At 34.4% G+C, this 14,774-nt stretch overlaps 3 protein-coding genes across 4 annotated transcripts; 2 read left to right on the top strand and 1 right to left on the bottom strand.

The window, feature by feature from the left end:
• Window positions 1-22: 22 nt before the first annotated feature.
• Hibch (3-hydroxyisobutyryl-CoA hydrolase) lies at window positions 23-5,748 on the bottom strand. Of its 2 annotated transcripts, none has more exons than XM_073083902.1 (5): window positions 5,416-5,748; window positions 4,666-5,206; window positions 3,734-4,008; window positions 2,525-2,666; window positions 23-899 (listed from the first exon to the last, which is right to left on the bottom strand). In XM_073083902.1, exons 2-5 carry the CDS (start codon window positions 5,204-5,206, stop codon window positions 745-747), a joined length of 1,113 nt encoding a protein of 370 aa, XP_072940003.1. In that variant the 5' UTR covers window positions 5,416-5,748; the 3' UTR covers window positions 23-744. The 2 variants fall into 2 exon arrangements, with proteins under 2 accessions (XP_072940003.1, XP_072940002.1); XM_073083901.1 differs by having other exon boundaries at window positions 5,470-5,748.
• Window positions 5,749-5,817: 69 nt separating this feature from the next.
• LOC140750269 (E3 SUMO-protein ligase ZBED1-like) lies at window positions 5,818-7,916 on the top strand. The gene is made up of 2 exons (XM_073083711.1): window positions 5,818-6,265; window positions 6,672-7,916. Exons 1-2 carry the CDS (start codon window positions 6,248-6,250, stop codon window positions 7,914-7,916), a joined length of 1,263 nt encoding a protein of 420 aa, XP_072939812.1. The 5' UTR covers window positions 5,818-6,247.
• Window positions 7,910-14,414, top strand: LOC140750450 (uncharacterized). Its single transcript, XM_073083976.1, has 2 exons — window positions 7,910-9,146; window positions 14,033-14,414. Exons 1-2 carry the CDS (start codon window positions 8,277-8,279, stop codon window positions 14,120-14,122), a joined length of 960 nt encoding a protein of 319 aa, XP_072940077.1. The 5' UTR covers window positions 7,910-8,276; the 3' UTR covers window positions 14,123-14,414.
• Window positions 14,415-14,774: the final 360 nt, after the last annotated feature.

Below are 14,774 nucleotides of genomic sequence, written 5' to 3'. Positions count from 1 at the left end.
TTTTAAATAAAAAAATCAAAGGGAAAGTATATGAAAATTTATTAAAATCTTGTCAGTTACAACATCCTTCACACATATTATATACATATTTGTATGCAAACCTAGCACTTTACAATAACGACGTTATAAATCTTAGTAAAAATTATAATAAATGCCTATAATAATTTGACTCTTATTTTTAGAAGGCTCTTATAAATCAATATTTTAAACACAGCCAATAAAAATGTTTAAAAATGCTATAACAATAACAGTTTTTTTTTGTTTAAGTCACCTTGAATATACAAGTTCTATAAAAATACCTATCAGGAAAGATACTATATAATATTTATACTCTACCCCAGAGGTTCATAAAGGAATACATACTAGCAATTAGAAAATATATTTGTTAGGCAACTGACATAGTATGTTTCATAACTTACTAACTAGTTTTATTGTCAACTATTGTACAAATAAAATTTATCAAACATTTATAAACGACCTGATGGCACTTATTTTAATTCCTACAATACTTGCAGCAAAAATGTTCCAAGAACTGCCTTTATCGGTCTAAAATTTTCTCGGTCTTTCAGTCTTAACTTTATAACTTCGAAATTTGAAATGATTTACCGGTTTTCGTTGAAAATTGTTTAACTGAATAGCTCCTACAGTACTATTGAAATTGTATGTAAGCTGCTAACATAAATGCATTATAACTCGAGAATACATCTCATTTAGATGTATTTTACACATAATAAGTACCATTAATTAAAGCTTAGCGTCAACTGCGTCAAAGAACTTTAGTTCCTTATCTTCCGGTAGTTTCTTAAAGAAACTCTCCACATAGTCATCCGTGACTTCTGCGAGGGTTTTTGGGTTCCACTTGGGATTATTGTCCTTATCGATGAGGAGTGCACGAACACCTGGAAATAAGATAATATATAAACACATCGTAATTTATATAATGTAATAATTTATTTGTATAAAGTGCCATTTCATTCATATACAGTGCCATTTATATACTAATGTATAAACAAATAATATATTAAGTTAATAAACAACATTAAATAAAAATGTTCCATCTGTGAATCTGAGAAAATGGGAAAAAGTGCTATAACCATGCCAGTTGTCAATTTGTCATTTTCCTGATAGTAACAAGACTAAATGTCATCAATGCTATTTTATGGAATAAAATATTACATTGTTTTATGAACAATATGGACAAAGTACACATTTTAATATGCCCAAGTTTAAGCAGATAAGAGTTTCAATTACAATTATTGTTATCTAATCAAAGAGTTTATTGACTGCTGTGTTGCTAAGCAAGATTATATTTGGACAACTATAAAGAGATTTTTTCGAACATATGTTTCTTGATTTTCATACGAAAACAAGCGAATAGACTTAGAGTAAAATTGTTTCTAAGAGAGGCTTATGTTAAGTACTGGAGTGATGGATGACATCCACGGAAGAGTATTTCTATTTACATTATACTGAAGTATCAAACAAGCGTGCAATCTACCTGATAATAAGTGGCCACTATCGCCCATAAGATCTGTAATCAACCTCAGATAGGATTACATTCCTAACTGAGGTTGGCCACAGATGTACTACCCCTGAGGACCAAGTGAACAAATGTATCTCCCTTACCACACCCTTCAAACCAGAAGCAGCAGCGCTTAACGCTGCTGGTATTAGGCAGAAATAGGTGCTAGTCCGCTCTGAATATACAAACGAGTCGCGTCGAATAACAAATTGTAGATGCCCCTCGGCACCCTCCGCTGCCTGCTCTCGCCCCCGGGTACAAAGCTGCATTAGTGTGCCCTTACGTTGCTACGGAGTATATGCTTGTAGCTGTGCGCAACAACTTCAAAGCAGACTAGCAGTTTGGCGCGGACTACATTTTCCAAGTAAAACCATTATAAGTATCTATACAGTATTCTATCTTCATACAAACAAACGGAACGCAAGTTATACCTACGCGCCTCGAGTTTTGGTATGCACTCGGTATGCGAACAGGCGCGAGTGTGCTGCAGTGATGAGCGGTCAGTGTGCCGGTTTTTAGGCAATGTTTTTTTATTTAAACAATTATATAGCGTATACTAGTAGATACCATCATGATATGTTTCTTTTTTTTAAATATTGGCATTTCGATTTTTTACCGAACAAAATACCTGGATCCATAAATAAATAAATGGATAGGACGAAGGAAAATTACATACCAATGATAATTTAGCAAAAGCTATTCTCGTTAAACATAACTATACTTTTCATACATACTAATTGGCAACTTATTTATTATAACTTACTAATTACTTATTGTTTTCCACTAAAACAAAATGTCAGTTAACCTTTCGCCTATTAAGGAGCGGCTATGCAAAGGCTAATATATATTATTTTCAATAAAAAAATATATAAGAAAATTAGACATAATTAAAATACTGTAGGCGCGCAGCCCTGACGCGAACTCTCGCCCAGCGCCCCTGTAGGTATATATTTCAAGGACAGGGCCGAGTTCCAATACTGTTGTACCCTGTGTGAAGCTTACCCTCGGGGAAGTCGTTGGCGGTGGTGCAGCGGCAGGCCACGCGGTACTCCATGCGCAGGCAGTGCGCCAGCTGCAGCTGCGCGCCGCGCTGCAGCGTGCGCATCGTGATCTTCAGCGAGCCCGGGCACATGCTGCGCAGGGTCTGCAATACAACTACACTGTCAGGAACCGTAATGAAATATTTAGTAGTTGATTAGTGGTTGGAACTTGGCCACCTAATCGAGGGGCCGGAGATTAAATCCCAAGCGTCTCTAATTTTTCGAAGCTTGCCTATTACATATTGGTTTTTGTTTGCGAAAAATAATATGAAGAAACTTACACGCCTGTAAGTTATCTGGCAAGAATTTCAATGAGTTTTTTTTACTGTTAAGTAGACATATCAATAACATCTTATTTCAAATGTTTTATAAACAATGAACACATACTATCACATAATCGAAATAGGACGAGAATAGCATTAAATTGGATCAGAAATACTACTCCATAACCTTTAACAACAATTATTAAAAATTGATAAATATCCATGTAGATACTACATACAATTTATTGCTATGCAAATATATTGGTAATCATGTTTTGTTTTCATTATATATTTGTAGCAATAATTTTACCTTTTTGAAAATGCTTAAGTTACAACACAATTGAAAATGACTCAAGTAAGTTTATTGCAATGCATAATTTCATGCAAATTATGACTGTTTGCCTAATTTATTACCATGACACGACATTCTCATAAAGCTGGCAAAGTACAAGGACATTTGATATTATCAGAAAATAACATATGAACAAATTACTACCAGATAAGGATTATTCTTAATACTAAGAAAGGCACTACACAATGTCTAGACTTTGAATTAAATGCATTTGCAATTTTGTACCAGCCGAGTACTGTCTCACAGGTTTTTGCAGAAATACTGCCAATTTTAATTTTGTTCCAGTAACATAGAAAAACATTCAATTACACATTGTCGTGAAAGTTACCACTAATTTTATTAATACTTTATATATTGTGAAAAAAGGACATTCTAATAATGAATAACATTTTGATGGTTTATATTTAGTGCATCCTTTGCTATTTTTATAGTGCATATGAACCAACCTCTATTCATGTCTTTCATAGGCAATAGCCATTGAATTAATTATAACTATTCTACAGACACATAAACAGAGAAAATTTGAGAACAATTGATATTCCATTTAGATACTGACCTCTAATGTTTTAATAGACCATTCATTTTTCACTTTCTCAAGCCTCTCAATAATTTCCTCAATAGTAGATGCAGCAAAGCAGTAGTTAATATGCTTGATGTTATCAGCCAATGAGAATTCTTCTGGTGGCTCATCAAATTTGTTCAAGAGGGCCTGTACTTCACCCTCATTGGTGCATCGGGATAGTAGCTTCTCTAGTTCATACAGACGTTTGCTTGGCACAAAGTGGGTTGCAATACCGGATTTCACTACATCCTTGCCTTTTAACCTGTCCCCTGGAAAAATGGAAGAGCCCTTAAACATTCACACTGTGTCATTATAGAGCAGGGATGTTGAGATTATTATTATCATCAGTTATTATTACACAGGGGGTCCTTTACTTCTTTATTAAATATTGAATAAATGAATGTGATTTTTTGAAGAATGCCCTAAACCCATATATTTTTCTACATAATAATGATAATTTTAAAGTCTATTTGCTAATAAATTACTACAATTAAAATAATGAGTACAACTTAAATTGAATATTGAGCAGCAAGTACACGGTTTATCTAAATTTGATAGAAGGCCACTACTAGATGTTTATATTGTGATAAAGTTTATCTTTGCATCTGCCATTTGAATTATCAAGTTACGTACACAAATTACTTTTGCAAAAGATAGGTTAAGAGTTAATTAATTCATGATAATGTCATGAAACTGAAAACTTCAAAAGTATTTTATTTAAGGTTGAGTACATTTTTATGAAATCATTATACCTTTATTACAATTACGGTTTTAGGGCAGCAATCCAGATATTTACCTTTGGAAATCTTAAATAATATTTAAGGTTGATTGCAAACCTTTAAAAGTTGGCTAGAAATAATTTGAATAAGCAAGCCTAATAATATTCACGCTTATTCAGCTTAAGCATATATAAAAATCACACTCACCAGTTAAACCCAAATACAATCCTAGATTAACTGGCAATCTCGGTAGGAAGTATGATGCACCAACATCGGGGAACAGACCAATTTTAGTTTCCGGCATGGCTATCATTGTCTTCTCAGTGGCAACCCTGTATCTGCCATGAACTGACACACCCAATCCCCCTCCCATTGCAATACCATTGATAAAAGCAATGTATGGAATTTTGTATTTCCCTATCAGGTAGTTCACATTATATTCTGTGTGGAAGAATATTGGGCCTTGTACTGGGTCAATAGCTGACTTCACATCACCTCCGGCACAAAATGCTTTGTCTCCAGCACCTTTTATAATTACTAGGGTTTTGGAATTTTCCCAATCCCTCAACTGTGGCAATAATTTTTCTACCATGGATGTGTTAAGAGAGTTCAAGGCCTTTGGTCGGTTCAATGTGATGATACCAGCATTGTTTAATGTTTCAAACAAAACATCGGGCTCCTGTGTGGACATCATGCGTTTAACTGCCGATGATGTATTTCTAGTAATTGTCACGCCGAGTTTAAACATCTGAAAAAGTTTTTGTTTAAAACTTTTATAGTTTACCAAACTTACAAATTAAAATTGATCATTTTATTTTAAATAAATAAAAATATATATCCATTAAAATATTTTATCGCTTAATATACAGCGTATATAATATTAAAATAAAATAACTTTGAGCACTTGCAAATAAGCTACATTAAGAACGTAAAAGCAAAGTTTTAAAGTAAAGTTACCTCAATTTATGAGTTAAAAGTAACATTTCTACAAACTGTTACGTAATTACTTACTTTGAACTTGAACCCGTCGCCGTAATTTAAATATTCATGAGCTTATTCAAACAAAACAACGCATTGGTTATATTAACGGTTGTATTGCTTGTCTGTTGCGGTCTTAACTTCTATTATCGTTATAACTTATCTATTAGTACCTAATTAATGTATTGATTGTAAATAGAAAGGCCAGGGAAAGCGCCGGCCGCGCAACTTGTAAAAATATTCAACGAAAGTGTATCAAAAGTCAAAGAAAATATCAAACACCAAAAACAGTCTAAAACAGGTGTTAAAACTTGCCGTAGGGATATTCACTTAACATCGATATATCGAACTTATTCGATGTTTTTCATACAATATATCGGATTGATTCGATGTTTTGATAAATATTGTTTGTATTCGATGCATCGATATATTTATTTTAGAAACATCGAATATTTGCTTGTTTTGTGGAATCTATAAGAACCTAAATAATTTTAACTTTATAATTTTAAATAAGGTTCATAGTGACATCTGTGAGTGGCCAGCTTTATTACTTAATTTATCTGCCTGACAGACCGACCGACCATTCACTCTCCATGTTTGTAGTCTGTGGAATCTATACGTTTCTTTCACAGTTTCATTCAATACTTTCACTCATTCTCACTCTCCTTGCGTCATCGATCATCTGCTCTTTGGCCGTTCCGTTGGAGATAACGCAATTTAAAAACGTTGTTTGGATTGTTTATATTAGACTTTTACTTGCTTCTGCAATTAATTACTCTAAAATAACTAAGTTGACGCATCACCTGATTGCATGAGCGAAGTTGAAAAGGTATGTAATGTTATATTTCTATTATATTTATGAGCCTAACCTCTACTCGTTTGTGACTGTTTCATAAAGAAGATATATTGTAATGATATTTTATTTAATACATTTCATAATAATAAATATATTTTATTTCCTATTTTATTCGTATAAATGCTATATAATTATAATCAAGTAAGTAGTTATTCGATACGTCATGTCACACTACTTACGTGTTAATACATTACCGAGTTAGTACATCAAGTTAATTCTTTATTGTATTTTTCGTTTAGTTTTTAAACTTGTAAACAAATGAATTCAATAGTGAACTATTGAATAATGATTGAAATCATTATTGATGTAGGTATTTAATGTTCATGATCGTACGTAATAGTGATAGTGATAGTAATTAATTGATTTGTTCTTTTTTTAGTTCACTATGGCGCCTCCAAAAAAAAGTCATGTATGGAAGTTTTTTACGAAAATTGAGGGAAATGAAAAACTTGTAAAATGCAAAATTTGCCAAAAAACTCTTAAATCGTGTGGCAATACATCAAACCTGCTTTGCCACGCAAAAAATATACACAAAGCTGCCTATTTGGAAATAAATAAAGAAAATTCGCAAGTGTTGAGTAATGTCGACTTACTCAATATCCACACTGAATCAGATACAAAAACAAATAAAGCTGACACAGAACCTGCTGTTCCCAGTGCTGATCCAATGCCATCCACAAGTACAGCTGCATCAAAATATATCCATGTCGATAATCCTGTATCTCGGCCATTAAAGCGGCAAAAGTCGATTCATGAAAGTTTCGAAAATATATCTGCTTATTCGGAAAGTGGCAATAAAACTTTAAAAGTCAATAATGCCCTCATCTACATGATTTGCAAAGATAATCAACCTTTTACGATTGTAGAAAATGACGGCTTTCGTAATCTTATGAAAGTAACTGCACCACATTACAAGCTTCCAAGTAAGACAACATTAACTCGCTGGGTTGATGACAAATATGAAGCTTTGTCAGCTATGTTTAAAAATAAATTAAAAAGTGTAGAAAATATAACACTTACAACCGATATGTGGACAGAAACAATGAGTATGAGAAGCTTTCTTGGAATTACAGGTCACTTCGGTATATGTACAGATTTTTTTTCTATTACCCTCGGTGTATACCAATCATTTGACCGGAATACTTCGGATCATATTGCTGAGATGCTTCTGAATTCATGTGCTGAATGGAACATTGCCCTTGATAAAGTTTCAGCTGTAGTGACGGATAACGCCGCTTCTATGATTAAGGCGGTCAACCTTTCCTTTGGAAAAAAACATATACCGTGTTTCGCACACACTTTAAATTTAGTTGCTTTAAATGCGATACAACACTGTCCAGAATTACAACATCTAATAAGTAAGGTCAAGAACATTGTAACATGGTTCAAGCAGAGTAATACAGCAAGCAATGAATTAAGAAATGCTACAGAAAAAGAAACAAAGTTAATTCAAGAAGTTGCAACGCGTTGGAACAGCACTTATTACATGATTGAGAGATTTTTAGAGTTACGCACTGTAATCAATGATATAATATTTCGTCATAAAACAGCACCATCTATGCTCAATGCGTCAGAACTCTCAGTTCTTTCTTCTGTGTTACTAGTGTTACCAACTACTCAATAGAGTTACAACGGATATGTCGTATTATAGTTGATCTGTTTATTAATAATTAAATATTTACATTGTGATTATTACTATAATTATTGATTAGCATTCTTAATTATTTTTTAAGTTATTTAGTCATTGTAATTGGCATTTTATATTTATTTTGTATTTTTAAATCTAATTAGTCGATATTTGACTCAATGATGAAATTATATAAATAGGGTAGAAGATTATTACAGAACATTCGAGATACGATCATTGTGTAGGACGTTACTCTGCCCGAGCAATATACGGTGTGTCTAAGAATCAACTCTGCGTTTCATTGTGCATAACCCACGACTGAACAGCTAACAATTTCAGAAGTGGGATTTGCTCACAATGTCTGGACCATATCTTGGCGGTTTGGGACGACGCAAACGCAAACAGTGCTACTCAAGCTCAAGCCCGGAAGATGAAAATAGTGCTAATTTTTTCTCGGAAGCACGACAAACGAATAAAAAGAAGAAACGACACGTGGCCCCCAGCGATGCCGAAGTAATTCCTAAATTTCGGCCGGAAGACAGCAACAGCAACGTAATAGCGTGGCTTCACAAAATTGACCAGCTCGGCGACGTTTACGGCTGGGACCCCATTGATCGCACATTTATAATGCAACTGCGTCTACGTGGCTCCGCTCGAGAATGGTACGACGATCTCGAAAACTACGATCTAACATGGGATGAGTGGAAGCAGATGTTACGAACCGCATTTCCACGATCTACTGACTACGCCGACAAATTGGAACGTATGCTGGCGAGGACTAAAGAAGATAAGGAAACTATGACGAAGTACTATCACGAAAAATTATCCTTGTTGAAGAAATGCGACATCACCGGTGAGGACGCCATTTCATGTATAATCCGGGGACTGCCTTCTGAATTGATAGCCAACGCTAAAGCCTACAGTTGTGAAACTCCTGAACAACTTTATTATGGCTATCTGTCCTCCTTGGAAAATTACAAACGAGTGGAACCATATACTAGCCGAAAATCCGTGTGGAGAAGAGGAGCCAGCAATAGTACACCAACTTCAACGACAACCCAACAGCTGCAGTCGAAGATATGTTACATGTGTCGGCGGCCGGGTCACGAGGCGCGGGACTGCAGACAAAAGGAGCGCTGTGACAATTGCCGACGCAGCGGGCACACCACTGCGGCTTGCTGGTTTGGCGCCGGGAGTACCGGGACATCGCGACACCAACCACATAAGGTTAGTCAAATATTATGCATTACCTACGATATTTATGCTGATATATACAAAAGAACAGTGATAGTAAATGGACATCGACTTAGAGCATATATAGATACTGGCAGTAAAATTAATGTACTCTGTGTGTCGCAAGTTGAGAACTTACAACTTAAAATTGAGCCTAGCGTTGTTATTATGAAAGGTTTTGGTGGAGCACACGTAAATTCACTGGGTTCGTGTCGCTTAAATATTTTGATAGATGATGTACAACTAAACGGTATTGTTGAATTAACTAATTATATAGCATCTGATATCGATTTATTAATTGGACAAACAATGATTAATAGTAAAAATGTTAGTTTAGTGACATCGGCATCTGCTACACGTTTTGTTCAAAGCCAAGATGTACAGAATGTATTTACAGACTTGAATCTAGAGGGATCTGATTTTCTTATAAAGTTTCCAGTTTATTTAAAAATAAAGTTATAATACCTAAACAAAGTCAAGTATATGTAGAGGTCTATGTTGACTGTCAGGGAATTAGTGTAAAGGAGCACACATTTTTAACGAATACAGTATGGGTACAGTTAGGAAACATAACCTATTTCATACCCTCGGCTACTATTAACAAATATCATTCTCATTTGAAAGTTATTAATTTGGGCTGTACAGATGTAGTATGGGGGGCTCATAGGTTAATAGCTAGGGCAGAATTAGTGACAATACCGGTGTGCAATAATGAGTCTAGAATACTAACTATAGATAGTTCGGAAAGGGAGAATATTAGCATAAACTTAACTGACATTGAGAAGGGTCAACTTAGTGATTCGGAAAACAAACAACTATTATTACTTTTAAACAAATACGGTCACTCATTTGCTAGAAGTACCAAGGACTTAGGTTGCACTGATCTTATAAAAATGCACATTCGAACATTTAATAACCAGCCTGTTTATTGCAAACCTTATAGATTATCACATAAAGAAAACGAAATAGTAAACGGAAAAATCAAAGACTTATTAGAGGCAGGTATAATCAGGGAATCCATGTCCGATTATGCTAGTCCTGTAGTTTTGGTTAAGAAAAAGGGTGGGGACTTTAGACTCTGTGTTGATTATAGGGCTTTAAATTCTAAAACTGTAAAAGATAGGTATCCTTTGCCACACATTGAGGATCAGGTCAATAAGCTATCAGGTAAATTCTTCTTTACAACCCTTGATCTCGCTCAAGGTTATTATCAGATTAGTCTTGATGAAGATTCAATACCTAAAACTGCATTCGTAACTCCATCAGGTCAATATGAGTTTTTAAAAATGCCCTTCGGGTTGGCTAACGGTCCGGCTGTTTTTTCACGGTTAATACAGATGACACTAGGTAGAATCGATCAAAACATCGCTTTGTATTTGGATGACGTAATGTTGCCTACAACAACTGTGCAGGAAGGTTTAGTGTTGTTAGAAAAAGTCTTACAATTACTGACACAGGCAAATTTAAAATTAAATCTGAATAAATGTTCTTTTCTAAAGCAAACTGCAACTTATCTAGGCCATGAAATCTCAGCTGGAACGATACAACCAGGCCAGGCTAAGGTTAAATGTGTTGCTGAATATAATAGACCACGAAACGTACACGAAATTAGGCAATTTATTGGATTAACGTCGTATTTCAGAAAATTCGTTCGAAATTTTGCTCAAATTGCTCGCCCTCTTACCTTACTTACTAAAAACGATGTAAAATGGTATTGGGGCTCTGACCAAGAAAATGCTTTTAAAACCCTCAAGCAGCGTTTAATTGAAAAACCAGTCTTAGCCATTTACAACGCCGATGCTAGAACAGAATTGCATACTGACGCCAGTAAAGTAGGCTTAGGTGGTATCTTTTTACAATATCAGAGCGATGGTAGCTTAAAACCCGTGGCTTATTTCAGTAGGGTAACTACTAACGAAGAAAAACATTATCATAGTTACGAGCTCGAAACACTTGCTGTCGTTGAATCCCTCAAACGTTTCCGAATTTATTTTACAGGCATTAAAGTTAGAGTTATTACTGATTGTTCGGCCTTAAGAGCCACCCTTGTGAAACGTGATTTAGTTCCTCGAATAGCTCGTTGGTGGCTCACTATTCAGGAATTTGATATTGATATTGAATATAGGCCGGGCGAACGCATGAAGCACGTAGATGCATTAAGTAGAAACCCCGCGACTAGTACTATACTCATGATTGACAATTCCGATTGGCTAATAACTTTGCAGTTACAAGATGACAATATACAAAACATTATTACTAGACTACGCGATAAATCAGATTCAAATTTATCTGCAAATTACATTGTTAAAGATAATATACTTTTTAGAAAAACTGTTGCTGGTGAACGTTTTGTGATCCCAAAGTTAGCTAAATATGGTCTATTGCAAAAACTTCACGATCAAATAGGACATCCCGGATTTGAAAAATGTGAAAGTTCTATTAAAAGTCAATTTTGGTTTGAAGGGATGACACGATTTATAAGGAAATATGTTAATTCATGCTTACAATGTGCATTTAATAAGGGCAATTATGGTAGGTTGGAAGGCGAATTACATCCAATTAACAAGCCTGGAGTACCTATGCATACGTTGCACGTAGATCATTTAGGTCCTTTTGCTAAAACCCGTAAGGGAAACACCTATATTCTTGTCATAATCGACGCTTTTACTAAATTTGTATTCGCTCGTCCTGCTAAAAATTGTAGTTCGGTAGAGACTATTCGGTTGCTAAAGGAAATTATCATGCAGTTTGGTTATCCGGTTAGAATAATAACAGATAGAGGTAAAGCTTTTACGAGTAGATATTTTAAGCAATTTTCTGAAGAAAATCAATTTAAACACATTTTAAATGCAATAGCCAGCCCTCGCTCGAATGGTCAAGTAGAACGAGTTAATCGCACATTGTTAAATGGTCTTAACACTATGTCCGAAAGCGAATGTACGTGGGACAATAATCTAGATGATATAGTTTGGGGAATTAATAACGCACCCAACGCCACTACTGGGTTCTCGCCATTCAATCTTATGTTCGGTCATAAAAATTCTAGATATCCGTCCTTTCCTTCAGATGCACCTTCTGTCTCTGAGACTCAGCTAAAAGAACTACAGGCTAATAGGGAAACTGCTAAGCTTCGGATTGATAGAAATATGACTACCATGAAAAGACAATTCGATAAAAAGCATAAAAAGTGTATTAAATATACTATAGGTCAATTAGTCCTTTGGAAAGGTGGTGTAGCTAGGGATGCAGTTACTGGTGTCACTAAAAAATTAAACGGATTATACACAGGTCCCTACAGAATATGTAAGGCAGATAGCTCAATAGACCGATACACAATCACGAGTATAAAGGGCATGAAAGGGTACAAAAGGTTCGATGCCATAGTACGTGGTGAGACTCTACGGCCATACAAACCTACTATGTCAGAGGATGATAGTTCAGACAGTGACCGAGAGGTAGATAGGGATGATCTGATTGATCTTCTTGAAAGTTAATTGATATACATTTATCAGTGTTTGATTTCACAATTATATTCGATAAATAACGTGACCGTTACAGATGTGTGATTCTTAATTAAGTATTGTCAATGAAGTATAGTATGCATTTAAGTTACTACATTATAAAATTGTAAATAACTGTTTCTCCATATCCTACTTATAAACATAATTAAATAACACTTTTATTAAATATATTTTACTTTATTACTGAAAATATTTACAATTATAATTTAAAAAAAAATGATAACTTATATAACATACCTAATAACTGGTTTCATTATAAATTAGCCATATGTTTGACCAAGACGAAATGAGTTGATTATAATTAAATTTACATTAAATTAAAAATAATAAATTAAACTATAACTATAAAATAACTTATTTACAAAATTTACATGTATACACTTTTATTTTTGTGTTAATATTAGTAAAGACAGCTAAGTGATCAAGTTTATGTAAGTGAGGAAAGCTGAGTGTTCGAGTCCTTAAATCCTCGTATGAACAGCTATGTGAACCAGTTTACATGAATATAGATGGCTATGTGATCAAGTCTATCTGTGTGAATATATTTTCTATATAGACGGCTGTGTGATCAAGTCTATCTGTGTGAATATATTTTCTATATAGACGGCTGTGTGATCAAGTCTATCTGTGTGAATATATTTTCTATATAAAGACGGCTGTGTGATCAAGTCTATCTGTGTGAATATATTTTCTATATAGACGGCTGTGTGATCAAGTCTATCTGTGTGAATATATTTTCTATATAGACGGCTGTGTGATCAAGTCTATCTGTGTGAATTTATTTTCTATATAGACGGCTGTGTGATCAAGTCTATCTGTGTGAATATATTTTCTATATAAAGACGGCTGTGTGATCAAGTCTATCTGTGTGAATATATTTTCTATATAGACGGCTGTGTGATCAAGTCTATCTGTGTGAATATATTTTCTATATAGACGGCTGTGTGATCAAGTCTATCTGTGTGAATATATTTTCTATATAAAGACGGCTGTGTGATCAAGTCTCTGTGTGATTATATTTTCTATATAGAGACGGCTAGGGGATCAAAAGTCTATGTAAATAGGGTGTGATTATATTATTAAACATGTAGACTGTGTGTTTTAGTAGACAGACTGCTTGACATATTTGATACAAAGACTAATGCAATTATACAATTCATTCTTTATTATATATACAAGACTTTAGAAAGATGAAATAACTGAATTGAATAAATCTCAGTGGCTTACATGAATATCATTACATACCTGCTGCAGAAATAAAAAGAAAATAAAACTACAAATGAACAATCTATCTATTAATTAAGTCTTTAAAATATTCGTCACGTAATAAGTTACTGCTGAATCTTATTTCCATTTCAGGTCTTTGGTGTCAGCTCTGAAACACAGCAGAATGCGAGCCGTGGGACACGGCCTACACAGGATGGCCGAATGTTACCAACTACTCAATAGAGTTACAACGGATATGTCGTATTATAGTTGATCTGTTTATTAATAATTAAATATTTACATTGTGATTATTACTATAATTATTGATTAGCATTCTTAATTATTTTTTAAGTTATTTAGTCATTGTAATTGGCATTTTATATTTATTTTGTATTTTTAAATCTAATTAGTCGATATTTGACTCAATGATGAAATTATATAAATAGGGTAGAAGATTATTACAGAACATTCGAGATACGATCATTGTGTAGGACGTTACTCTGCCCGAGCAATATACGGTGTGTCTAAGAATCAACTCTGCGTTTCATTGTGCATAACCCACGACTGAACAGCTAACACTAGTCTTAAGACCGCTCGAAGCTGCAACCAAAGAAGTGTCTGGAGACAAATACTGCACAAGTAGCAAGGTGATTCCATTAGTTCATTGTTTAGTTTTAAAAATCCAACCTCTCCAATTGGAAGACTCACTTGCCAATGAATTGAAATCGTTTGTGCTCAATGAAATTGAAAAAAGAATGGGCGCTATCGAGAAAGTGACTCCACTCGCCATAGCTACTATAATGGATCCCAGATATAAAAAAATTCACTTCAGAGACGCACTTGCTTGCTCTACAGCAGTCACTAAAATTAAAGATTTAATGAAAAATGCTACACA

The sequence above is a fragment of the Epargyreus clarus genome, unplaced genomic scaffold (assembly GCF_041222505.1).
Source record: "Epargyreus clarus isolate Ecla_fem2 unplaced genomic scaffold, WU_Ecla_fem_2.2 ptg000019l, whole genome shotgun sequence".
NCBI lineage: Eukaryota > Metazoa > Arthropoda > Insecta > Lepidoptera > Hesperiidae > Epargyreus > Epargyreus clarus.
The sequence above is the reverse complement of the archived record's forward strand: the minus strand, read 5'-3'. Positions and strand labels throughout refer to the sequence as shown.

What these genes read in the sequence shown, in the direction of transcription:
- Hibch (XM_073083902.1), bottom strand. Translation starts at nt 5,206, where the DNA reads ATGTTTAAACTCGGCGTGACAATTACTAGAAATACATCATCGGCAGTT. An exon ending in ATTGTATTTGGGTTTAACTG is followed by an intron (nt 4,009 to 4,665) that starts GTGAGTGTGATT and finishes CCATTTTTCCAG; the next exon opens with GGGACAGGTTAAAAGGCAAG. An exon ending in CGCCAACGACTTCCCCGAGG is followed by an intron (nt 900 to 2,524) that starts GTAAGCTTCACA and finishes TCTTATTTCCAG; the next exon opens with GTGTTCGTGCACTCCTCATC.
- LOC140750450 (XM_073083976.1), top strand. Translation starts at nt 8,277, where the DNA reads ATGTCTGGACCATATCTTGGCGGTTTGGGACGACGCAAACGCAAACAG. An exon ending in CGCGACACCAACCACATAAG is followed by an intron (nt 9,147 to 14,032) that starts GTTAGTCAAATA and finishes TTTCCATTTCAG; the next exon opens with GTCTTTGGTGTCAGCTCTGA.